The following is a 26,912-nucleotide window of genomic DNA, read 5'->3' on the forward strand; positions in this document are numbered from 1 at the left end:
TATAAATATCAGAAATTGCAACAGTTTGAGCAGCAAGAAACTCTAAAAAGTTCTTGAAGCTGCTGCAAAGCACCAGAAATGGATGGGCACTAACCCAGCGTCCGTGTAACCTCAAGTGCATTTTGCTCACCCACACTTTCTCTTCATTCCTCCAGGAAAGGAGAAGCTCCTGGGGGTCAGCATGTTGGGCCAGATGTATCAAGCGTTTTTGCATTCGTAACCGGTGTGAATGGCTGTTTGCAAATGCAAAAATGCCTTTAATTATGTATGAAAGGCATTTGCTATGCAATTTTAAGGAATCGCTAAAATAGCGATTCCTCAAAATTGTGACCCTGTTTAGAGAATCACAGATTGCGATTCTCTAAATAATAAACCGCAAATAAGGAACCCTTATTTGCGATTTCTTAAGCACATGTATCAAGCTTTTCCTGAATGCGAATTGGGCATTAAGGAATCACAATTTACCACCAAATACAACTTGGTGGTAACCATGTGCACATTTTAAAAATGCCTTAAAAATGCATTTTTAAAATTGACATATAACGCACACATGCCCCTTTGACATGTGTGCGCCTTACATGTCCTTAAAAACCTTCCCCCAGCACCCTGTGGTTTTGCATTTCCTAAATTGCGAATTTCAGTTAGGAATTCGCAATTTGGGAAATGCAAAAAATTCGCAAATATGAGGCCTACAGGCCCATAGGTGCGAATGGGCTCAGAATCGCTATTTGTGATTTGGTAATAGCATTTGTGATTTTTAAGAACTCGCTATTACTGAATTTCTTAAAAATTGCTATTAGAGAATCGCAAAGTGGATTCTTGATACATCTGGCCCATTGTTATTTGATTAATGATCTATGGGGAGGAGGCATGAGTGGGGCCATGGGGCCCCAGAACTGAGATGCTGAGGAGAGTTGGCTTGCTTGGGTTGAATATGAGCTTCTGTGTACTGAGAATTCTGTACCTCCCATTGTATACCTACGCCACCTTGTAGCCTTTGATAAGCAGTACTCAGAGGTTTTAGTAAAGTGAGAAACTGGAACTACACAGTTTTACTGCACTTCAGGACATGGTTCTTTTGCGTGACAATCTCAGACATTGCAGTAATACCGGAAAATGACCAAAAATGCTTTATTTTAATGTGAGATTCGTGCCACTTGGCAGGGCTAAGGCAGCACTAACTCATATTACAGGAACCCTTCACCCAATTTTGCAGGACAAAGCCATGTGGAAGTACACCACGTTCACTGCCCTCTGGACTGCTTCTAAGACTCACCTCCAAGTACATCCATATTCAAGTAAGGAAAGAGAAAAGACTGTAAAAACAAAATCAATGACAAGCATTCGTGCAAAACAAAGTGTATTTGTAACCCACTCGGTTTTAATGCTTTTGTATTTTACATTTTCCTCCAAAAGGCCAGAGACTGACTGCAAACAATAACATCTCATTCAGTACAATAACTTCAGATCTTAAATCAATAAACATGTAAAAATATGTAGTTCTGTGTGGAGGAGAGTTTTACGTTCAAAATCTTGATTGTATGCCTGGCAAGGTGTCATAGGAAACAGTATTAGTACTATTTCTCTCAATGACAGTCAGCCACAGTGACTGGAAGTGAAACACAAAACATCAATTCCGCATAAAAATCAAATTACATTCAATTAAAAAGAATCATTGTCGTTTCACTGGAGAGATCCCAGGCCTGAAAAACGTTAGGGTGAAACTCTGAAACAGTGCAGCCACTCGTCATTGAAGGAATCTTTTTGCAGGCAGAATTTAAAAAGACACAATACTCACTCAGAATCACACATGAAACCGAGTCGGAGAAATCCCCCAGAAACCAAAACACAACAGTCTACAAGACAATCATTCTGTAGCATTCTGTTGCATTGTAGCTGGTTTGCAAGCATTCTATGCACAGGAAGGAATGTGCAAGCATTCAGAATTTAATAATCATGATAGTGCGTGCTTTAGTTAGTGCTGGGCAGCTTCAACTGGATATCTTTATTTATAACCACTGGCTCACTGCACCACCTGCAGCCACATTCTCTTGGACCCTGTGCATATCTTTCCAAATTGTATGTGTATGGCTATTGCTGACTTTCTGTGGGATGAGGGCCCAGCTAGTATGAGACACTGTGCAGTCACTCAGACAACACATCTTTAGTGTTCCAGGACCGACCCCTAGAGATTTAAGCAGGTAATGTTTTTGGGAGTTTGAGATACCTCACCTGTTTCAAAAGACTGAGTCTTTCTGAAAATGTCACTAATTGCCCTTTATCTCAAGGTTCTGCTACAAAATAAATACAGTTGGGATGGCTATGTACCCTGTGTCACGTACAGTTATGGTTCCCTGCCCTAAGTGTCTAAAAGCATGTATCTGGCATCCTGGGTTTGTTTTGGGCCCTGATGCCACACTAATCAACTGTGTGCACTAAGGCCTGGCCTATCCATTGCCATGAGTAAGGACCAGAACCTGTTCTGTATCCTGGAGGGGCACACCAAATATCCCCACATTGACAGACAGTGGACCAATGCACTTGTCATGGGTTTAGCAAGTAGAGTGGCGGTTGCAGTGTACTGTTATAATCAACAGTTCTGCCCAGACCTTCTTATCTGTGTCAATAGAGTGGAGGACTTCTGTGTCATTCTTGTATAGTTCTGCTTCTATTCATTTGCATGACTCATAGCGCTACCATCACAAGTGTATGTTGTATGTGCAGCCTGCACATTGCATGCATGGTGGAGGTGAGGCAGTTTACCCTCATGAAAACACTGCAAGAGGCACAAGCACTTAACACTTACAACTCTATAAAGGGACAATTATTGCAAATTCCATAAACAAAGTATTGAGCCTCTCCTTCATCTCTGCTTTATACAATTGCAGATCACCAAATGCACACCACACAATCATCTCTGATAAAATCATGGAGCTCCATCTAGATTGCCTATTCCTCTCTGAAACATGGGCAAACAGTGATTCTAAAGACCATTGCCATCCTAGTACCACATGGTTCTCCATTCCCTGAACAGACTGGGTTAAATGCCCCAGCCTAGGTAGCTACATTATATCGAATTTCTCCCTCCTATAAAAAAATGCAAAACACCTGCTGACAATATATTTGAATCTTTCAAGTTGGCATTAATCTCTTCTCCAATGAGATTATGTATCTTCAGTTGCGAGTGGTTCTCAGAATACCTCACTGAACATAAAATATTAAACTGAAGTCAAAGATCAACAAGGGGCTCATTCACTCACAGAGTAAACTTAGCTATATATTTAGGCATCTAGGATATATGACACATTGAATTGAATCATAAGACTTAAACACAATTAAGTGTTTAACCATATGAAAGCAAGTACACAAATCAGTTGAATTGGACAAACAACATAAATTATGGGTAACAACATGAATGGAAAAGTGAATGAAAAATAGGTGTATAAAAAAGCAATGGCACTTTTTTGAATTTACAGAATAACATACATTAGTAGAGCATAGAGAAAAGCAATCAGACACACATATGTTCAGAGTGTAGCTTGTCCATGTTGTTACAATAACCATGCGTGAGACAAATATATTTCAACTCCACTCTCACAACACAAATCAGAAGAACATAGGAATGCACTGTAGAATTTGTTATAATGGTAAGTAAATTACAGAAGAGTAGTGGATTGGTGTTGATGTTTGGATCTCTATAGTGTTAGGTACGCGAGGCCATCTTTGAGACTAACTGCATTTCTGAAATCTAAGATCCCCGGAGATGTCTCAGTCCCCGTAGGGTGAGAGAAATGGACTAGATTTGATTAATTAACACTGGTAAAATATACCCAACAACGACAGAGTCCCAAGTTGTTTTTTGGCCAGGCATGAGTTCTAGTATGGCATTTGGTAACTCGCACCAGTAGCCAGCTGTGAATCAAACGTCATAAAACAATATACTGAATCACTCCAACATTTGTTTGGATAAAACTGTTTGAGGACAAATAACCAGAAAGGTCAGTCCATATTTCCAAGGTCATTTGATATGTTTTTGTCTTCTTTATTGCTTTTATACGCTTCCAACCAAGTACATGATCATCAGCCAACACGTGTTTCATCTCCATTTCTCAGTCGACACATGTTTCATCATCAATGGATAAAAAGTGTCAGCTGATGATCATATACTTGGATGGAAGCATGTTAAAACAATAAAGATAATGAAAATATTTCACATGACCTGTGTTATCTAAACAACTGTTGGAGTGCTCCCATATATTGTTTTTTGATATAGCGGTTGGTTATTCTTTGAAGTAACACCATCATTGCCCTTGCAGGTAGCAGGGTTGTATACTGTGATAGCACCAGTCTTTGAACAGTTATTCCTTCTGTAGACATTCTACCCTGACTATTTGAGTATTTTGTAATATATTGTAGTTATTGTCACAGCTGCCTATCTGTATTTAACATATGTGAATCAAACATGCCAACTCTCCTTCCTCATTTGAGGCCTAAATACAAGGACTGAGTATACTCTTTGTTATGAATGATTCCCTTCTGGCCACTGACTTCAATTGATTTTGTTACCCAAGCTGTCAAACGGGTATTGGGTTGTCCTTCCTTTGTAACACAGACAATATTATACAACAAAAGCATATTTTTATCTAAACTGGGTAAATACAAATGGTGCTACTTTCTTGTCATTCCAACTGCAGTTTGACACACATAAGGCAAGAAACTAAAGTTGGTAACTGTTAGACTTTTCATCCTTGGCTTGGTCTCCCTTAACTTTTTGCCTCTGTTTCACAGGTTGTTGATGTGTGCTGGACTCTGATTTTACTGTTTTTGTTACTCTGGACACTTTACCACTGCTAACCAGTGCTAAAGTGCAAGTGCTCCTGTTTAAAATGTGTACGTAATTGGTTCTCCATGATTGGCATATTTGTTTTACTGTTAAGTCCCTAGTAAAGTGCACTAGAGGTGCCCAGGGCCTGTAAATCAAATGTTACTACTGGGCCTGCAGCACTGGTTGTGCCGCCCACACAAGTAACCCTGTAATCATGTCTCAGACCTGCCACTGCAGTGTCTGTAAGTGTATGTTTACACTGTAAATTCGACTTGGCAAGTGTACCCACTTGCCAGGCCTAAACCTTCCCTTTTCTTACATGTAAGACACCCCTAAGGTAGGCCCTAGATAGCCCCAAGGGCAGGGTGCAGTGTATGGATAAGGTAGGACATATAGTAATGTGGTTTATATGTCCTGACAGTGAAATACTGCCAATTTCGTTTTTCACTGTTGCAAGGCCTGTCTCTCTCATAGGATAATATGGGGGCTACCTTTAAATATGATTAAAGTGAGGATTCCCCTAGAGAGTAGATGGACATGTGGAGTTTGGGGTCCCTGAACTCACAATTAAAAAATTCATCTTTTAGTAAAGTTGATTTTAATATTGTGCGTTTGAAAATGCCACTTTTAGAAAGTGAGCATTTTCTTGCTTAAACCATTCTGTGACTCTGCCTTGTTTGTGGATTCCCTGTCTGGGTCAGTTTGACAGTTGGATTGTTTTTCACCTCACACTAGAGAGTGACACAAAGGGGGCTGGGGTATAACCTGCATTTCCCGATTAGCCATCTCTGCTAGGAGGGAGGGGTGGAGTGGTCACTCTCATCTGAAAGGACTCTGCCTGCCTCTGACAATGCCGGCTCCAACCCCCTGGTGTGTGTCTGAGGTCTTGCCTGGGCAAGGCAGGATTTCACAAGTAGGTGTGAGTCCCCTTTGAAGAAAGGTGACTTCAAAGACTAAAATGGGTATAAGAAGGGCACCCAAATCTACAGACTTTAGAAACACTTCTGGAACCAAGAGGAACCTCTGCCTGGAGAAGAGCTGATAACTGAGGAAGAAGTGCTGCCCTGCCTGTGACTGTGCTTTGTGGAGCTTTCCTGCAGTGCTGCTTCTGCCAGAGTAAGAGGGCAAAGACTGGACTTTGTGTGCCTTCCATCTTGTGAAGAAATCTCCAAGGGCTTGAGTTAGAGCTTGCCTCCTGTTGTTTGAAGTCTCAGGGACAGCAAAGACTTCTCTCTGCCAGCACCTGGAGTCTCTGGAGAGACTCCTGCCCCGACAAGTGGTGCCCTATCCAGTCCCTGGGCCCTTGAAAGGAAAGCTGGTGGAATCCAAGGAAATCGACTTCGGACAACTTCGGACCAACGCCGCTGCTGAATCCGGTAACGCCGCCTGCACCAGACGCCGTGACCTTCCCTGGAACGTGACGCTCTTCGCAGGCCCGACGCCGCAGCAGCCCCGCTGAAGTCCGCGACTCCGTGGAAGTCGCCGCACCACGTCGTGACCGACGCCGCTCGAAGTGTGCGGATTCAATGTTTCGCACAGACGCCGCGATCCCCGACTTTGCGCATCAGCTTGTTTTCACTCTTCACCAAAGGTACTGTACTTGGGGGTCTACACGACTCCGTGTCCGGCACCGCTGTGTCGGCTTGTTGGGAACGACTCCGTCACGACGCCTTGTTAAAATCTCATCAAAGCATTTTTGTTTCTAAGCGCTATTTTTGAGTTTAATCTTTAAAAATTCATAACTTGACTTGTGTATGTCGGATTTTTGTCGTTTTGGTCTTGTTTTGTTTAGATAAATATTTCCTATTTTTCAAAATGGGTGTTGTGTCATTTTGTAGTGTTTTTCATTAAGTTACTGTGTGTGTTGGTACAAATACTTTACACCTAGCGCTCTGAAGTTAAGCCTACTGCTCTGCCAAGCTACCAAGGGGGTATGCAGGGGTTAGCTGAGGGTGATTCTCTTTTACCCTGACTAGAGTGAGGGTCCTTGCTTGAACAGGGGGTAACCTGACTGTCAACCAAAGACCCCATTTCTAACAGTAACCTTTAACAATGTCAGAGCACTCAGTCTGAAACCAACAGACATTATGTGGTCTGATCCTTCCATCTTCACAAACGTATCCATATCTTCAAACTACATAAAACATCTTGGCCCCTTCAGAAGAAATCTTTTCCACATAAAAAGATTCTTCCAAAGATGGCACCATTAGCATAATGGAACAGACTATAACACAATTTACAGAGGACTCCCCAGGTAGAAACAATATAATCTCACAGTATGATGATGCCATTACACAAGCTAAAGACAAAATAGCCCAGTTTAAAGTAAGTAAATCTTCACTTGAGACTGGAAATCCTTGGTTCTTAGATTAACGTTTTTTGAAAAGAAAAGGACTTGGGAAAGTGGAAAGAAAATGGAGATCGCACAAAACTCTAAAATTCCTCTCTGTCCTCAGGGCCACCAGGAAAAATGCAAACAATCTATTATTGCCTTACAGGCTATATATGATCAAAACAAAATCCTCAACTTGGTAAACCAACTTAAATAACTATTCTATATGGTCAACAACCTGAAACCATCCCTCATATCTTTTTATAAGACCATTGATGGGACCAGGACTTAAATAGCAAAAGGGAGAGCTTGGTGTCTGTGGAGGGAAAGGTGATTCTGGATGAGGGGTGTGTCATATACAGGGGGTTATCTGAAATCTGGAAGGAAAGAATAGGACAGAACATGAAGACTGAAGAAGGGCGGAGTGGACCGGTATGTGAATACTGGACTGGAATGCATGCAGAAAGTAAATCTAGAAAGACAAAAAATATACAATGCAATAACTACTGGGAAGACAATAGGAAAGTACTAAGCAGAAGAACAAAATACCACTACCATAGATGTTAGATTTTAAGCTCTGTGAAATATGATCTGTTTGTGCTAAAAAACGTTTTCAGTGAAACAAAGAGCAACTTTTCACACAATCTTGGGAGACACTAAGCAGCTCTTATGGAAGAAGGATGCTTAGTATATCTCTGGGCATGATGCACCAAGCCTCAGAACCCATAGGGGCCATCTGGTAATAACAGAACTCAGAAACAAGCCAAAGGAAAGGCAAGACTGGATTCTGAGAAACAGGAAATGCAGTGAGATGAACAACAAAGAATCAAGACTCATTGAAGGCAGGATTGGATTACAAGAAATGAAGAATTGGGAAAACAAGAAAGAATACAGAAAGAACAAACAGACCAACCAAACTAACTAGGAATGCAAGAGAGACACAGGAAACCAGGAAAGGCAGGTTTGAGTAACACAGATTGGTATTATGCAACTATAACAGATTACTTTGAAATACAGGGCAAGGACTCACACAAATAGCACCATATGTATGCAGCCAGGAAAAGGACTACCGGAATACAGGACAAGGAACCTGCAATTCACACATGAATAGGATTGCATATATGCAGACAGGGCAAGGAACTTTGGAATAAAGAACAAAGGAAATTACAGCATCAGATAACAGAAACAAGGACAGAGGAGCTACAGTGGCAAGACAGGAATTGGAAGATCACAGAATCAAAAAGGTGCAAAAGCAACAATAAGCTTCAAGCCAAGCAACGTGGTTCACACAGATTCTTAGTAAAAAGACAGTTGCAAGAACACAGAACTAAGCACATAGGGAACGTATAGCTTGCAGATCAGTACAGGAGCCATGTGCAGAGAGAGAGCCAGCTAAAAGCACGTAAACAGGTGTTGGCTGTATTGGAACGTACAGAAGCCAAAAAGGGAAACTAGGAATGAAGTGTCGATCAAAGCTGGAACAGAGGAAAGTCCAGAAAGCATAGATGTAAGCCTCACTTAGGGCCAGATGTACAAAGCCCTTTTGCATTTCTTAAGGTTCAAATCAGTATTTCAGGCCATTAAGAAATGCAAAACGGCCTTTTCTGATGTACAAAGGTCTTTAGGAAATCGCAAATTGTGATTTCTACCCTGCAGAAATCACAATTTGCAATCCCCAGAATAGTAAATTGCAAATACAGATTACATTTTTGTGATTCCTACTCTGATGTAGAAAGCATTTCCTAAATGAAATTTGGGCATTTAGGAAATGCACTTACCATTGACTTGAAGTTGAGGGTAACCGTGTGCAATTAAAAAAAAAACACCCCAAAATGTTTTTTTTTAATTGCAATAGAACTCACACATGCCCCTTGGGCATATATGTGCTCTACATGTGCACCACTATTTTTGGGGTGCACCAAGGGGAGACTTTTGCCCATTGCCATCCTTGGTAAACTCGCCCATTGACACAATGCAATGGGATGCCTTATTTGAGATTTTCTAATAATGATTCCTACTTTGTGGTAATCACTATTAGAAAATTGGTATCTCTGGACATAGCATTTTGCATTTGCTAAATAGTGATTTCCATGAAGTCGCTATTTAGGAAATGAAAAATAGCATTTTAGTATATCTGGCCTTTAAGGTGTAGGGACAGGGATCATAATAATAACAGCGTTCCACCTCCAGAACTTGAGATTTGAAGTCAGAATGAGTTACATGTGTCAAAATACATCATTATGGTAGCGCAAACATCAGGAATAGATGAAACCTGGAGTAAGGTTTGGAGTACATCTGCTAGTGATTGGTGATAAAATGAGGTGAAGGGAGGACCTCTAAATGCTCTAGTGAGTGCCACATGGTGGCAGGATGGCACAATACCGTCACTTAATCATTTCAAGCCAACTCTAAATGTGAGGTTACAATAATTATTTCTCTGCAAAATGAATTTAGTGCGGATTTGAACTCCAGGCACTTTCAACAGAAAAATGGTAAACAGGATGCCTTTCCAAAATACACTGAATGGGCTAAATTTAATTTAATTTTTGAAGATAAAATTCACAATTATCAAAGCCTAACATTAATCACTGAACATAAAATCACCATATCAGCCAAAGTCATTAAAAAGAACTTCCACTTCTTCAACAAGATGTGGTTGTGTCAAGACTCATCAAGTCTGCAGGAATGCCAGGAGTCAGAAACTTCTTCATCACCCCCCACTCTGCCCTCTCGGGTCTCAGTGCTATGAACCTGAATACATTGGAAGAAGAGATATGAAGGGGAATTCGGGAGAGAAACACTAGTTAGGATGACAGTCTTCCCCTTGGGCCTATGAGGATTTCAAATGTAGTTTAGTGATGACTGCCTTTGATCCTAAAAGATAAAGGGCCATATATGGAGTCATTAGAAAATGTCTTAATACTAGGTAACAGAAGAGCACAAATATGCCTTATCTAGAACTGCATCCGATGTGTTATAATGTTGCACTGAGCATATATATAATCTGTAAGTAAACAATAAGTGAACTCTAGCTTTGTACTAAGTACACGCACATACATCAGACACTCATACATAAACAAAGGATGTTATTCTGGATCTTTAGACTTTCAGAGTATAGAAACCCCAATCAAGAAAAGTTACATAGGAAACTGCGACACAGTCTTCTCCTGTGCTTAAAATAATTATACTCGGAAAGGCATCTATTTTTACCAGTTAATATCAGATATCAGACGAAAAACTATGCTTAGTCTCCAAATCGCTGCATTCAAGAATTAAAAAAATACCTACAGAACAATAACACTACAGCAATCAATCCAAGGCTTTTGAGCTCGAACAGCAATGAGCTTTAAAAAACTTAAATTCAGAAAATTCAAATGTTGAGACCTAAAGCAAGAAGCTAAACAAATAGGAAGCTTTCGTTCTTCATGCTAGCATCTCTAAATACACCTGAAAGCCCCCCCATTGCTTGATTAGCATTCATTTTACTAGAAATAGCGCAAGAATAAATCCATCATGTTGGATAAAAATAACTTTTTTTCTAATTTAAAAAGAGTCTCAATGTGGCAACCATCTTGAGTTTGCATAAAATTATGTCTTATATACCCAACTATAAGCTATGGGTAAATGATTTACGCAGAATCAGATATCTAAGACTGTATGGATGCAATGAAAGTATGAACAGAGATAAAACATAATTACTGTGGGCAGTGGTTCTTCCTATTCCACTCATAAGGATTTTCACACGCAACCACCCTCCTCCAGCTTGTGGCCATAAAGATGCATTTTGATCTGACCTTTGAGTTCCTTGCAGAGACCAACTAATCAATACATCACTGAAAAAAGGAATACCCTGATGGTCTAAAAAGGGGAAAATATATTTATCTTAAAAAAATAGGATGCAAATTCAAACGTTCACTCAAACTACAAACCTATCATCAACTCTGCATGACTGGGAAAACCCACAGAAAAATATATGGCAATACAGCTAACAACCCATGTTGCAGATACTGATCTCCTAGCCTCGTATCAATCCAGCTTCCACAAGGGATGCAGCACTGCAGATGATCCCTTAAAACATTCAGTTATAGCATTCTGGACAAAAGCCCACCTTTCTCCTCATTGTGCTCGATTTATCAGTGGCCTTTGACACCCTTGACCTCCAAAGACTATTCATGATGATCCTAAAGCCCCAAAAGTGTTTCTGTGGAAAAGTCTTCAATTAGTTAATCTTCTTCCCCACTAACTATAAGCAGCTGATTAGAAGGGGATCAGCTGGCTTTCTGACTCAAAAAATATCACCTGTGGAATCTGTTATCGTTTTATTCTTGCACCCATGCTATTTAACGTCAATATTGACCCTTTGTGGTACCTAGGAGAGGAGATGTGTGTCAAGATCCACAAGTATGTCGGCAACACCCAGATCAACCTACAAACAAACTTCTTCCAAACTTCCTACAAGATGATCTCTCCCTCATCCATTAACAAAGAATTGCTAAAGAAACTCGAAGCTGATAGTTTCAACTCCTTCCTATCAAGTAAAGTCCTTGCTCATTGAGGTAAATCACTGCCTATCAGTGACCTCAAAAACAACCACAGAGCAAAATTGACCAGAATGACACTACTCTTCCGAAAAAAATACGAACCCCTTCTTGCCCTATTGCTTGTGGTTCAAGCCATGTTAATCTCACAAATTGATTAAGAAAATGCTATTTCTCATTAGATTGCCCATGTTTTCTCTCTCCCTTGTCATGGCTGTTATCCATTATACGGGTCAGCGGGCCTCTGGCATCTTGAAAATTGGATCACATCAAATCAGTACAAAGAGAATTACACTCGCTACCCATACATTATCCAGCATACCTTTCAAAGCCATTCAGGCTGAACAGTGATATTACCTCTGATTTATTCTAAAAATCTCAGGAGGAAACAAACATCTAAGAAGCAAGGAAATTCTGAGAATTGAAAACTTGAAAACTCATGCTATCTGTTCACAGTCCTTCTCTAGAGCTGCACCATCTAACGGAAATCACTTCCAGCAGAAATGAGATGCCATGAAGACCTCTTAACTTTCTGTTTATATTTAATTTCTATTTGAATTGTAAGGCTCTCTGAAACGATTTATCCCACTCTTTGATCGTTGCATCCTCTCTCATCACTTCGCCATCCTGTTATCTCCATGTACAGATCTCTCCACTTCTTTTCCAATTTCTCCTCATCTTCTCTTTCTTTCCTAGTTATCCCAGCACTCATCCATGTTCTGCTTCCTGTCCTCTCACCAACTCTGCTTCCTCTAAACATCCTCAATTTATATGATGCTAAATGTTATTCTGTATTTGTTTCAGTTATGTTCTTTACTACTGTTTCAATGACATTTGATACTATTGCTTTCCCTGCTGCATTACACTGTAAAGTGCAGTTCCTCCCTTGTGCATTCTAAAATACAAAATGAATAAATGTTAACCGATTGTGTCCTATTGACCTGAGATGAGCTTGTTGCCATGCTATTCACAATACTTTGAAAGCTACGAGGAACTGTGGGTAAGTGATTTCTACATATTATCAACATGCTTGTGTTCCTCTATCTCAATTGTCTTTCTTAGATCTGATGAAGTCAGAGTCTGCCAAGCGTATTCTATCATTGTTGTCTTCACTTAATATGAGAGCTTTATCATTTGTTGTATGTGCTTGTCCAAGGAGCCAATGATGTGAAGCTTCCATGTGGGAAATTATTACTGAATGCTTTCGCCTCATTCTAGTCTTGCACTGAGACTTCCTAACATTAAGAAAGTTCTACTAAAATCTTGTTCTGAATAGGGGAACACAGGTTTCATGTGTTCTCTTGAATCCATTTTACAGTAGTACATATTCATTTGTTTGTTGTTATGCACTTTTTGTGATATCTGTGATTATTTTCTTCGGGCGCATTTTAACAGCATGGCTGTTCAGTGTACCAGTCACTAATGGGAAAAAGTCAAGGCTAGCGCACTTCCTTTCAGGATTTCTGCCTATAGTGGAGTGAAAGGTTTGCCTTCAGGAATATGACAGTTACCTCTGTCAATATCAAAGGCCTTGGTTAGCCTAATGAGGTTCACCCTTGCTTTACTAGCACTTGGTGGTCCCTATTCTGCCTCTCTATTTTCATTTCCAAGTTTCTGTTGAAGTAACTTTGAAGTAACTGCAGAAGTTGTATGGTCTTCAGTTTTAGGATCCAGAAGCTCTAAATATCAGCATATTACTATGCTGAATTGATGGTGGTAGGTTGATGTTTCAAAAATAAACCTACTGTGAACACAGATCAAAATCTTGCAGTGCAATTTTGGTGCAAAGAGCTGTAAAGTAAAGGCTCAATGGTGTTTCCCAAAGTCCCAAAGAGCCATGCTACTCTTCATTTCCACCACTGAGTACCTCCCCATCGACAGGTAGTTTCTACTACAACAGTAATGACTAACCACTCTGACCAATATGTGGTGCCATGCTATGAGGCGCATTTTCAGGTACTGTTGATGTAAAAGTTTGACACTTCTTGTTTTCTACGCTTATTCAATTTATAAGTGTTGTCAACTGCATATCAACTGCAAGGAACTCTGGTATCATTCATTGTAGACACTGCATTTTTCTGTTGTCTTTGAGGGCCTGTTTTAGCGATGCATGTGGGCCCGGAGCAAACAGCATTATGGCAGCATAACCATTAAAAGTCTAGGACATGATCTTAATTTGTAAGACGTCTAGGCTAGAATATGTACAATCTTAATGACTAATGGGCTGATATAGATCTTGAATGTATTACCACCAAGCTGCAGCAGCGTAGGGCCCGAATACTCTGTCAAGCGGGCAGTGGTCCACACACCATATTTAGATGTGTTACAGCTGAGCCGCCGACCGCCACAGTGAAGTGCTTTTCCCAGTCATCAGGCTGGTGGCTTCTCCTGCCCATATTTAGATGTTCTACAGGTGGTGTATTTTCAGCGGATTGCTGATGGAGGGAGGGAGGATGTTGCAGGACCAAATGATCATCGGACAATGGCAGTGGCTGTGAAACTGAGGTAAGTTTCACACACACACACACACTGTACCATGGCTATATGTGCTTCCCTGCATAACGAACTACACAACACACCACATACACACTGGTATCCATTGCCAGTCCACTACAACACAACACATACATGCCGAAAACACGCATTGCCTTACATCCATGACACAACCTACATACACTATTGACACTACACCCACACACGAAACAACCATTACAACCAACACAACCACAAACTCATCTAAGCACACACACACACTCACACAACATCACAACTACACACATCACAAGAATGACCATCACACAACAACCACACTCACCTGAATGTCACACACAGCAAGACAACGCACAACCACACATACAAAACAACAGCAGACCCACATGCAAGTGCACACCATCTGACAGAACCACAACACCAACTACACCTCCCTCCACCTCACCCAGCCAATCCAATTGCACAAACACGTACAGGTACTGGCTTACATGCACAATACTCTTCAATGTCTACATGGCCCCGCTCGCTAACACTGCCTGATCCCAGAACCTCAACATCATCTCATACGCCGACAACACCCAGCTGATACTCTCCCTCACCAAGGACTCCACCATGACTAACCTCCACGAAGGAATGAAGGCCTTCGCCGAAAGGATGAAAAACAACTGCCTCGAACTCAATTCCGACAAGACGGCAGTCCTCATCTTCGGCTCCACCCCCTCCGCATGGGATGACTCCTGGTGGCCTGCCACTCTCAGAGCCGCTCCGACTCCCACCGACCACACATGCAACCTAGGTTTTATCTTGGACTCCTCATTATCCATGACCCAGCAAGTCAATGCGATCTCCTCCTCCTGCTTCAACACCCTCCGCATGCTCAGAAAGATCTACAAATGGATCCCCACTGAAACCAGAAGAACAGTCACCCAGGCCCTCGTAAGCAGCAAACTGGACTACGGCAATGCCCTCTATGCAGGAACCATGACCAAACTCCAGAAGAGGCTGCAATGCATCCAGAACGCCTCCGCAAGCATCTTCCTGGACAACCACTGCCACATCATAGGCCATGTGACAGACCTGCACTAGCTTCCAGTCAACAAGAGAATCACCTTCAAACTCCTCACCCACGCTCACAAAGCACTGCACAACACCAGACCAGAATACCTCAACAGACGGCTCTCCTTCTACACCCGACCCGGCATCTCCGCTCCACCAACCTCACCCTCGCAACCGTCCCACGCGTCCGTAGAACTACAACTGTCGGCAGATCATTCTTTCACCTCGCCACCAAGATGTGGAACACTCTTCCCACCCACCTGCGTCAGACCAAAGACCTCCTTACCTTCAGGAAACTTCTCAAGACCTGGCTGTTCGAGCAGTAGCAGCACGTCCCCCCACCTCAGCGCCTTGACACCCTCACAGGTGAGTAGTGCGCTTTACAAATTCCTGATTGAGTGACCCCACAACATACACAGCCAACGCTGTTCCCCTACCTTTGAGTCCGACGATGGTGGGGAGTCGTGGTTTCTCCATGGACCAGTGGCGTTAGAGTTGTCAGGTCTTGTCCAGTTGTGTCTAGTCAAAAATTGAATAGGGAAGAAAAGGTATGTTTTGACCTCTATTCCCCCCCATCTGCCAGCTTTGATGTGGAGGTTGGCGGTAAGGCACATCCATTCAGCGGTACAAGTGGCTGGAGTCCCGCCACCAGCCACTATTTTTCAATGGTGCCTCTGTGGTGGCTGAAGATTCCTGGTGGAGGCGGCAGGACTCAGCGGTGTATTGCCTATGGGACCTCCAATATCTAAATTGGGCGGGCAGACTGCCAAGCCGGCTGACGGGTTTTCAGTAAAAACAGCAAAGGTGGGATCTTTACTACTGAGATCTAAATCAGGTCCTTAGTTTTATAAAGTGGATGGCACTGGTGCAGCCTCTGTCACAAATGACAAGTGAAACATTTTCCCTCCCACTGTCATGTAATAGGCGTCCTTTATGACTATCATATTCCTATTGCAAAATGCTTCCTCCAGATTGATGTATGACCTCTGAATCTTTCTCTCCACCAAATCCATTTACACAACTGTGGTTTTGAAACCCTATTGGCTCAAACTTTAGCGTTTCAGTATTGGTGTTTCATCCTTGATGTATCAGGATTCTAAACAATCCCCAAATCCTTGTTTACATCAGCATGAATGTGAGTGCTTATTTATGTGTCATGTTGCTTTCAGAGATGACCTAGCAGTGACAGGAATAACCGAGACAGGAGATAAGAAACACACACACCTAGAGTGAGCAGGAGGTGGACATACAGAAGGGTAGAAACAAGGCTCAGGACAAAACAAGATACTTACAACATATCATACCCAGAGAATAATAATAAGGATATTGGATTAAGAAGAGTGGAAACGTTGAAAAACAGGTCGGTGGTGCCTAGGAAAAGACTGATGAGTACCAATGAGTAGGAGATACAGGCCAACACTTCAGGGAACGTAAGAACCTGATTTGGAGTTTGGATGATGGTTTACTCTGTCACAAACATGATAGCTTTCCTTTTGGCCTTATTACAAGTACCATATGATAAAATGCACTTGTAGCAAGGTGGACAGGGTATCAGTCACATTTGTGATAGAGTAACATGTCCACCAAACTCCAAATCAGGCCCTTAGGTTGGATAGTAGTTCTGGGCTTACCATGCAGTGGAAGTCTGAAGTGACTGAGATTATTACCCTGGTGCCTGGAAAAATTCAATTTCAGTTGTTGTGGCTCCTACAAAGCACACAGGTATTATGATGTCACTTGACTGCGAAAAGCCCTCTTTTCTTGCTGCTCGCAGTCAAGTTAAGTACTATTCCTAATTTCTTATTACTATTATAATAGCTTTATTGTTATTTACTGGTTGTTTTTCTTAAATTTGATTTGCTCACAGTGTTCGCGACGCGCTACTGTTTTGTATTACCGATATAGTCGGCATGTTGCTGCATTGCCGGGCACCTCTCCCTCGCGTGCATACCTCTTGAATGACAGTTTTTCCGTTTGGTCAGAGGCAGCCGTCATTTTGCGCCGTGTCTGACGAACGGATAATTCTCTTCAAGCGCTGCAACCTTTGGCTCCGTGTCCATCAGTAACTCTCTTCCGGCTAAGTGCTCCTGTGGGAATTTCTTCCTCGTTCACTTCCTAATGACATGCCCACCTTTTTTCCATTATTATTCATGCCCACAGGCAGGGCCTTTTCCTTCTATTCACTCCCCTGGGTTTTATTAACCCTTTACTCTCTGGTTTTCAGCCAGCTCCTTTTATTACTGGAAATAGATAGTTCTCCTTCAATTCAGGAGACTATGGAGGAAGAGACCATTAAAAAGGAGTTGAATACTTTTATTCAGGCCTCTGTTCAACAGGTAGTTTCTGCCTCTTTCAATGAAATTACTAAGAATTTAGAGAAATCTGTTATTAATGTTACGTCCAAAACAATGTTGGCCCATTCCGCGGGGGAAAGCAGAAAGCGCCCGGCAATGAATACCCAAGCCAAAAAAACAGAATGTGGCGCAGTTGAGTAGTGAGGCTTCCTCACGCAAGGCAGAGGACGCAGTTCCTCACAAGGCTCCTTCTAAGGAGGACAATATTAATATAAAACAAAGATCCTTTACTAAATGTCCATCAGAAACCAAACACTCTTCTTCCCCTATTGTGATCTCCTCCATCCTGGATACTGACGATTAATTGGTCAGTGTGGATTCAGATGACGATGCATCTGACAAAGACAATGGTGATCTCTCAGCACCACCAGCTAAGAAATCAAAGATTTCTCAAGACGATCCCAAACATTTGATTATTTTGGATTCTGATGAGGTACCCATGTATGATCCAACACATATCCATCATCCTAACTCAACTGAGTGGCTTCCCACAGATCATGTGGGTGATTACATCTCATCCAGATTACGCACCTTACTCGACAAAGAATCCAGATCCAAACTTAGATCGGAGTGTCCCCGTCCCACCTTACCTCACAAAATCACTCTCACCCCTTCTATCTATCCCACAATTATCACTTTCTTTTCCAAATTTGGTAAAGATCCCCGCAAAGGCGTAGACAAAGCCTGGTCCTCATGTCAGGACAAATTGTTAGATGTGGTCAGTCCTCTCACACGCATTTTCGATTTAGCAGAGTCAGCCAGACTGGACAATATTCCTATAGATCCAGAAGAACTCTCTTTGTGGGTCCAACGTTCGTTTTGTCTTCTGGGAAATGCTAATTCAGCCATTACACACAAACGAAGAAAAGGACTCCTTCTGAAATTGGATCCTAAATTGGTTAATTTGGCTTCTGCGGATCCGGGACTGAAAGCAGATGGTTTACATTTTGGGGATTCTTTTGTGAAGGATCTTGGAAAATATGTTTTTACGTTTACATCACTTGATAAGGCTCAACAATCTCTAAAAAAGACATTTTCTCAATGGGTTTTTGCCAGGGCTGGTAGAGCAAGGAACTGTTTTTCCGGCCGAGGTTACAATAACCAAGGTTCCAGAGGCACTTTCAACAACTCCTACCAAGACTACAAGCCTCAATTCTATCCTCAACGAGGCAGGTTCAACTGTGGCAGAAATTCCAGAACATCATGCTATTCTAACCAACCAGGTGAGTGCACTTTCTGGCCTTCCTATTCCCATAGGAGGCCGTCTTCGTCATTTTCTTCCAAAATGGTTATCAATAACAAAAGACCCTTGGGTTTTAAATACAGTCCAAGGTTATGTTATCAAACTTTATTCAGAACCTTTTCAATCCTCCCTTCCTCTTCTCGCAAAATTCTCAAAAGACATGTTCAACCTTGTTTCCTCAGAAGTTCAGTCCCTTCTCAAAAAGCAAGCCATTCCACAATGTCTTCCCGAACCCCTCAGGCTTTACCAGTTCTATTTTCTTGGTTCAAAAGAAAAACAAAAAGATGCATCCAGTAATCAATCTCAGGTTGTTCAACCAGTTCGTAGTATATCGACATTTCAAGATGGAGACTATCTTACATCTCAGAGATTCCCTTCTCCAAAACGAATAGATGGCTCGTTTAGATCTACAGGATGTCTATCTATCCGTCTCTATTCATCCAGATTATACCAAATTTCTTCAATTTCAATGGCTTGGTCAGTTCTTTCACTTCACCTCCCTTCCCTTTGGTCTTTCTTCAGCTCCCTGGTGTTTCACCAAACTAATGAAACCAGTTGTGGCCTTTCTCAGGGCCCAGGGTGTAAGACTCAACATTTATTTAGACGATATTCTTTTAATGAATCAGAACCTAACAGCTCTTCAATCACAGATTTTCCTTATTTGCTCTTTCCTAACCAATCTTGGTTTCGTCGTCAACAAAGAGAAATCTCTTTTTTCCCCAACTCAACACATAGAGTTCCTCGGTTTCGTAATAAATTCAGTATCCGCCACTCTTCACCTTCCTTCAGCAAAGGTAAAATCCATAAAATCAGAAATTCTTCGGGTCCTTCGTAGGGCTTCGCTCTCTCTCAGGACTCTAGCCCCCATCATGGGTCTTCTTGCTTTCTCTATCCAAGCCAACTTCCCCAGGACAGTGTACACTGCACTATTCTTCTAAGGATGGACAATATCTCGGCTGTGCATTACATAAATCATCTAGGTGGTACAAAATCCAAACCCTTAGCGGAGATGGCCAAAACCTTCTGGGAATATTGCCTTTCCCACCATCTTTCAGTTTGTGCAGAATATCTTCCAGTTGACCTCAATTCAGTGGCAGAGTGGCACTCTCGTCATTTTCAAGATTCAAGCATTTGGAGACTCCATCCCCCTACCTTTCAGTCCATTCTAGCCAAGTGGGGACCTCTATCAATAGATCTTTTCGCCTCCTGTCTCAATTCTCAACTTCTTCAATTTTACAGTTGCCACCCAGATCCTTTAGCGCTTGCTTCGGACGCTTTTTCACAAGATTGGTCTCATTCTCTGAACTACACTTTTCCCCCTTTCATTATGATCAGCTGACTTCTTGCACACGTCCGATGCCAGAAAGCAACCCTAGTTCTCATAGTCCCATTCTGGCAATCTCAAGTTTGGTTCCCAACTCTCCTAGAATTGCCCATAGATTTTCCATTCCTCTTGCAGTCTTTTCCCCATCTACTCTTAGATCCCTTCCGCCGTCCTCACAATCTAAGTCTGGCCAATCTCCTTACTCTTTCGGTGTGGAAAATGTCGGGGATTCCCAATCTATCACTAGCATTTCGGCAGAAGCTTCCAAATACATTTCCCAGTCATGGGCTCCAGGAATCACAAAAGCCTACAAGTCAGGGTGGTCTTTATGGCATAGCTGGTGCCTGGGAAAACATTCGGGTCCCTTTTCAGCGGATGTGATTCTTATTATCAACTTTCTAGCATCTGAAGCCAGCAAAGGCAAATCTTTTAGAACTATCAATCTCTACAGATCGGCGATTTCTTCAAACAACACTCTTATCAATGGAAAGCCAGCAGGGAAACATAACATTTTCAAATCCTCCTCTTCCTAAATACGTAAGTTATGGGATGTTAATGTTGTTCTCCATCTGTTCTCATCATGGCCTGATAATTCTTTCCTTTCTTTAAAGAGGCTTTCCGCAAAATTAACTATGCTGCTTTGTCTATTTTCTATCAAACGATTGTCTGACGTTAGAGCCTTAGACGCTTCTTTTCGTCAGTTCACCCCGACTAGAGTGTTATTCACCATACAACGGCGAACTAAAACAAATCTCTCCTCAGTGTTCTACCCATATTTTCCTGATCATTCCAAACTCTGCGTGGGACAATGTCTCAAAGTTTATGAACAAAAAACTGCAGATCTAAGAACATTTTCTGTTTCCCAACTTCTCATCTCATTTAGGAAACCCTATAAGTCTGTGTCCTCCCCCACTTTGGCCCGATAGGATCGACACCTCGACCTTTGGAGCCCATTCAGCCAGAGGAGCCATGGCCTCTAAAGCTTTTTGGGCTGGTTCCAGTCTTGAGGACATTCTTAGATCAGTAGATTGGTCCAATGAAAATGCATTCAAAGTTTTTTTATTGCAAACCTATTGTTAATCCTTCTAACATTGTAATTAATACGCTTTAAAAAAGCATAATAGGAGCCTCCGGTCTTGACATAAAATTTAGATTTTCCTAGTAATTTATGAAGGAAAGTCTTAATTTTATTAAAGACACGGAGGCGAGTATTATCCCTCCACAATGTTCTAACTTTGTTTTTTTTTTCCCACCCTATTAGTGAACCAGACTCCATTGCAGCCAACATCCTGAGAAGGACGCCTTCCTCCTCGGCTCTTCACGGAGATCCTCTTCCTCTAGCAACATGAAGAATTCTCTCTTACCTCTGCGCCTTTCCAAGTTCCCTTTTCCAGGGTTTATGAACTTTTGGCAAGATTAGTTTTCTCTTGTTTTAGCCCTGTTAATTGTTCTATCTATTTTACCTTTATTTCGGGTTTATTAATCTTCTCAAGCAAGAAAAGGGGGCTGTTCGCAGTCAAGTGACATCATAATACCTGTGTGCTTTGATTATTTGTTAATATTACTGTACTATTATTTCGTTCCCATTGGCTCTTTTCTTTTGCCTCTTGGGAATTGTAGTTTTCTTCTTGACTGCTGCTGTTATATAAAAGCAAGGAAAGTTAAGCATAATAGGAGCCTCCGGTCTTGACATAAAATTCCACAATACCATTGTGAATAATGGCTGCTTTCAGCCATCATTTATTCTGCTGGTGCCATTTACCTTTGTGGTGATTACAGAAGACCTTTCTTTAATATTTTTCTTCTCAACCCAGCAAGATCTGTGCTGTATGTCACAGCTGGGCTACCAATTCTGTAGGTCTTGTCATTACGGGAACGAGACAAGACTGGTAAATAGGGTGAGAAAAAGAACAGAAATTCACCTGGAAGCCCTGAATTAGAGCTATGCTCTAAAAGTGCATTTGTATATGACTTCAAGTTTTACTTTAGTTATAGATGTCATAACCTAAAGGGAAGGTCTATAATAGAGTCCTCTAAGATGCCCGCTAAATTTATAGATCTCTTTGTCTCTTATTTGGGATGATCTACATTAGGGTCCTCCAAAATTCCTAAAAGATTTGGAGGATCATTCCTCACATTAGCTGGCTGTGTTATTAGTGATTATGTTTTATTGAATTGTGAGGCTTTTGTAATAATCTAATATGGTTGCTTCCGGGCTGGTACTGTAGTAGCTGGTCATGCTGGAGACACTTTATTAGGGCTCTCTAAAGGAATTTAGTTATCTGGCCCATACCGAGTACACTCGACTCCTGTAGACTCCTGTAGATTATAGACGCAGATACTCCAACGACAGTTGATAGCATGACAAAATGATAACAAACGGGCAGCGACCTCTACATGAAATGGCTTAGTAGCCAAAGTCGGAGTTGCTGAACCACCACTAGTCTTTATAAAAAACTGAGAGGCTGATTTAAGAAAAGTGGTGCTGCACATAGTGCAGAGCCACTTTCCTTGCGCCACTTAGCACCCTCTACCGCCAACATGTGTGCGCAATATTTAAAATATGGTGCACCATGGCGCAGGGTAGGGGGCAATAGCATAATTTTCTTATACACTATCGATATACTCTGCAGGAGTAGCGCCAAAATGTTAGTGCTAGTCCTGCAGAGTACATAGGGACCCATTATAAATAATGGCAATCCCCCTTTTAATGCCTGCTCTGAGCAGCCGTTAAAAGTGCTGAAAAAAATGGCGCAAGGATATCTATTAGATTTCCTTGTGCTATTTTTTGGCCCCCTAAACAGGGGAATGCCCCTCTTGCATACTTTATGCCTGGCACAGGGATAATGTGTCACAAGGGTTTACAAAGTGACTCAATGCATGCATTGCACCACTTTCTAAATATGGCACGGGGAAAATGCCACTGAAGCACCACCTCAGCGTAAAAAAATTACACTATGGCAGCGCTAAGGTGGCGCTAGAGGCTCTTAAATCTGCCCCTGAATACCAACCATTTGAACTTCACTTAAATCATTTTTTTCTCTTGACTATAAAGACGACTTGTTGTTGGTGTTGTGGTCTATCATTGATTTATTTTGTGAGTATACTTTCGTCACTAATTCGATCTTTCATTTACTCTCACAGCAATTCTACTTTCACTTTACTTCTCCCCACTCTAACTTTTGTCTACTTTCTTTTCTTGTTCAGTCATTCCTATCAACTTCAGCTCTGTTTGCTTCCGTGAAACATGGCCACATATTACAGAGTTATTAACAATTGTCATCTGCTTCAATGTAAGTGATATTGGTCGTCTTCATCATTGTTCATCTACAGCACACTGATACCTTCTGATGGAGTGTGCTATAGAAACTGCAAAATAAATACACAATTAAATAAATAAAACAGGGTGCCAAAATGCATGAAGTGTAACAGTTAGCCATGTGCAGGTTTGGCTGTTCTACTATGGTGACCTGGGGAACACTTGGATAGAATAGTCTGCTCTGACCATAGACATTGTTCTGCTTTATATCAGATTATAATCAGAGTAATTATTTTAGGAATAACCAGATTTTACTTTTTTCAGGATATTTGAATGATCCTGCATATGTATTCTCCAGGCTGGCAAGGAGTTCCAAGGTTTTGAAGCTTGCATTCACAATGAAATTCCATCAGTAGTATGTTTCGTTTAGGGATGCACAGTAAATTGAGCCAGTGGTGTCGGCTGCTGGGCACCGGCACTTCATTTTCAACACCCAACCAATGACAGAATGCCACATGGTAGTGCTGTCTGTTGAATTAAGAGATAAGCACAGGAACAGTTGCTTATTAATTAAATATATACTAAAATGACTAATACCCACTGCCCAAGCCATTCTTATAGCTTTGGGGGCAAGGAATAGTCTGAAATGTCACACTTGTAGGGGTTTGATGGTCGGTGGCTGTGTTTTGGCAGCGCGGGCCGGGTGGTGAACGCTGCAGTGGCCTCCTGCCGAGGGCCGTGTTTTTTTTTTTTTTAACAAATTAAGCACTGGGGAGACAAGATGAGTCAGGGTGCCAGTCTTGAACAGTCTCCCATTCTAGGAGTAGTATTTGAGTTTTATTTAGAGGTTTTGCCTTGGAGAGGTCTGTCAGTCGAACACTTGGTACTGTTTACTGCATCCTCATGATGTAACGAGTGTGACAACTAAAAGTGACGAAGCTACAATGCTCTGACTATTTGCTGGTAACCTTTAATACCAAATGCTGCATGACATTCATGTGTGGTGGTAACTAAAGACATGACGCCACCAAAGTTTTTAAAGAGAAGAAGCATATTTTACTGAGATATTAAAGTTAATTCATTAATCTTGTGTCACAACTACGTTTTGCAACATAAGGTGGCATATTGTTATTTCTCAAATAGGAGACAATTCACTTGCGAGGTGCAAATAACAGTGATTATATCTTTAATGTAACATGGTCAGGTAGTAATGTGATTCTGCATGACTCTGATGTAACAGCTGCATTTTAAAATGTAAGCGACTCTCACATCTGACATTTCTGTGAAACTAGGTAATAAAGCAATACTTTGGTAATACTTGTTAATTTTGAGGTATGTGATCTTTATAGGATCAAGCATTAGTCTAACTGCTTGTGTGTTCCTCAGTAATTAGAGACATCCTTACCCCATTGTTGTCCAGTGCTCGGAAAATCTGCTCAGCATACTCTGAAGACTCATTTCCCACTGTACATTCACAAAACTGTCTCCGAAATTCGTGTAAAGTTATCAGTCCGCTGGGGCATTCCTGCACAAACTTTCTGGAAACCAAACACAAAGAGGTACCTTTTGATTAATGTGGAAGATTGTTTTCAAATACCATAGGCCTGATTCACATAGGTACACGTAGACGGTCGTTCTAAATTTAGCTCACCATTTTTATGTCCATACTTGGGGCGGAAATCCGCGAATTCCCAAAGTCATAAACTTAGACGTTTAGTCTAAGTTTAGACCAAGCGTCTAAGTTTACCTTTGAGAATTGGACCCAGAATGTTTTAAAAATCGGGCTCTGTCAGTGAAAAAAGCAAACCCATACAGCTTCCAGGGCTTAGCACTCAAGGACAACTGTGTGCATTCTTATAAAGTTAGTCAAAAACTGCTCCCGATCAATCCAGGAATTAATCAAAACATGTCACCAAAGGTTATTTTGCAGGGTGAGCAGTGCTTGGAGAATATTGCACTTTGAATGCAACTTTTACCAAAAATGCTTTTGATACCTTGAAAAAAATACAAAGGGCCCGATTCACAGTACGGACCTAAAGATACTACTCGTAAATGCCCTTTGTGAATCCCCAAAGTCGTAAATTTAGACGTTTGGTCTACAAGGCCCTCATTACCACCCTGGCGGTCATGAGTCTGCCATGGCCCAATGGAGGTTGGATGTCTGGCAAAGCAGCGGTTTCGCCTCCACATTAAGACACTGACCACCGCACCGCCAGGTTTCCCCCAGTCGACAGCCTGGTGGTGCCAATGGTCTCAATCCACCAGGGCAACGCTGCAAGCAGCACTGCCCTGTGGATTACGAGTCCCCTCTCTGCCGGCTTTTGCATGGCCGTCCCACCGGGTCAATGTTGTGGTGAGTATTCCACTGAGCTGCGAGCAGAAACGCTGTTTCAGCCCGCTTGCCCAGTGGAAAACTCATAATTGGGCCAGCGGGCGTAAAACCGGAGTGGCAGTTTTCTGCCCGAAAGAGTTTGGCCACCCGCCAAACACAAAATGAGGCCCCAAATGTCTAAGTTTACCTTTGTGAAACAGGCCCTCTATGTCCACACCAATTGAGCTTCTTGATGGAATATAGAAGCAAACTTGTACAAGCCCAACCTGGCAATTTGTCCCTCCTCCCTTGGCAATGCAGGGGTTTTTGATATCAGATTGATATATATATATAAATAAATTAATAAATATATATTTATATATTATTTATTTAATTACATATATGTATATATGTATATACCATCAGGTTAAGGAGTATCTACCTAATTTGGAGTCACCCTAGAAACAATTCAACAACTTTTGGAATCAACTGGATTTTGTTTTTTGATGACAGAAGTTTATCATACATTTTATAGAGTATTCCAGAACAAGTTGTAATTAAGTAAAACAAAAAAAAAAGTAAAACAGCAGTGTGCACTCAGATCGATATAACATATAATGTGTCTTAGAAATGGGGTCTTTGGTTGGCAGTCAGGTTATCCCCTGTCCAAGCAAGGACCCTCACTCTAGTCACGGTAAAGAAGAATCACCCTTGGTTAACCCCCGCTCACTCCCTTGGTAGCTTGGCACGAGCAGGCAGGCTTAACTTCAGAAGCAATGTGTAAAGTATTTGTACCAACACACACAGTAACTCAGTTAAAACACCACAAAATGACTCAACACAGGTTAAGAAAAATAGCCAAAATGTATCTAACAAAACAAGACCAAAACAATAAAACTCCGGCATACACAAGTCAAGATATTAATTTTTAAAGATTAAACTCAAAAATAGTGCTTAGAGACACAAAATGCTTTGATGAGGTGATAACACACCGTTGTGATGGAGTCGTTCCCACAATCTGACGCCAATGGCACAGGGTACGGAGTCACACAGACCCCCAGGTACAGTACCTTAGTAAAATGTGAAAGCAAGCCGGTGCGCAAAGTCGGGGATCGTGGCGTCACTGGATCCGAAGCGGCGTCGGTTCCGGTGCTTCGGGGTTTAGTGGAAGCGTCACGAA

The 26,912-nt window shown here is 41.6% G+C and overlaps 1 protein-coding gene across 1 annotated transcript in view; it reads right to left on the reverse strand.

Annotated features, from left to right (window-relative positions):
• The window catches only part of LOC138287793 (guanylyl cyclase inhibitory protein-like), a 203,257-nt gene that overhangs the window by 108,165 nt on the left and 68,180 nt on the right, over window positions 1-26,912 (reverse strand). The window contains exon 2 of the mRNA XM_069228625.1: window positions 24,827-24,959. Coding sequence (XP_069084726.1) covers window positions 24,827-24,959 — 133 coding nt within the window. The remainder of the gene's footprint in view (window positions 1-24,826; window positions 24,960-26,912) is intronic.

Source organism: Pleurodeles waltl, chromosome 4_1 (assembly GCF_031143425.1).
Source record: "Pleurodeles waltl isolate 20211129_DDA chromosome 4_1, aPleWal1.hap1.20221129, whole genome shotgun sequence".
In the NCBI taxonomy this organism is placed as follows: domain Eukaryota; kingdom Metazoa; phylum Chordata; class Amphibia; order Caudata; family Salamandridae; genus Pleurodeles; species Pleurodeles waltl.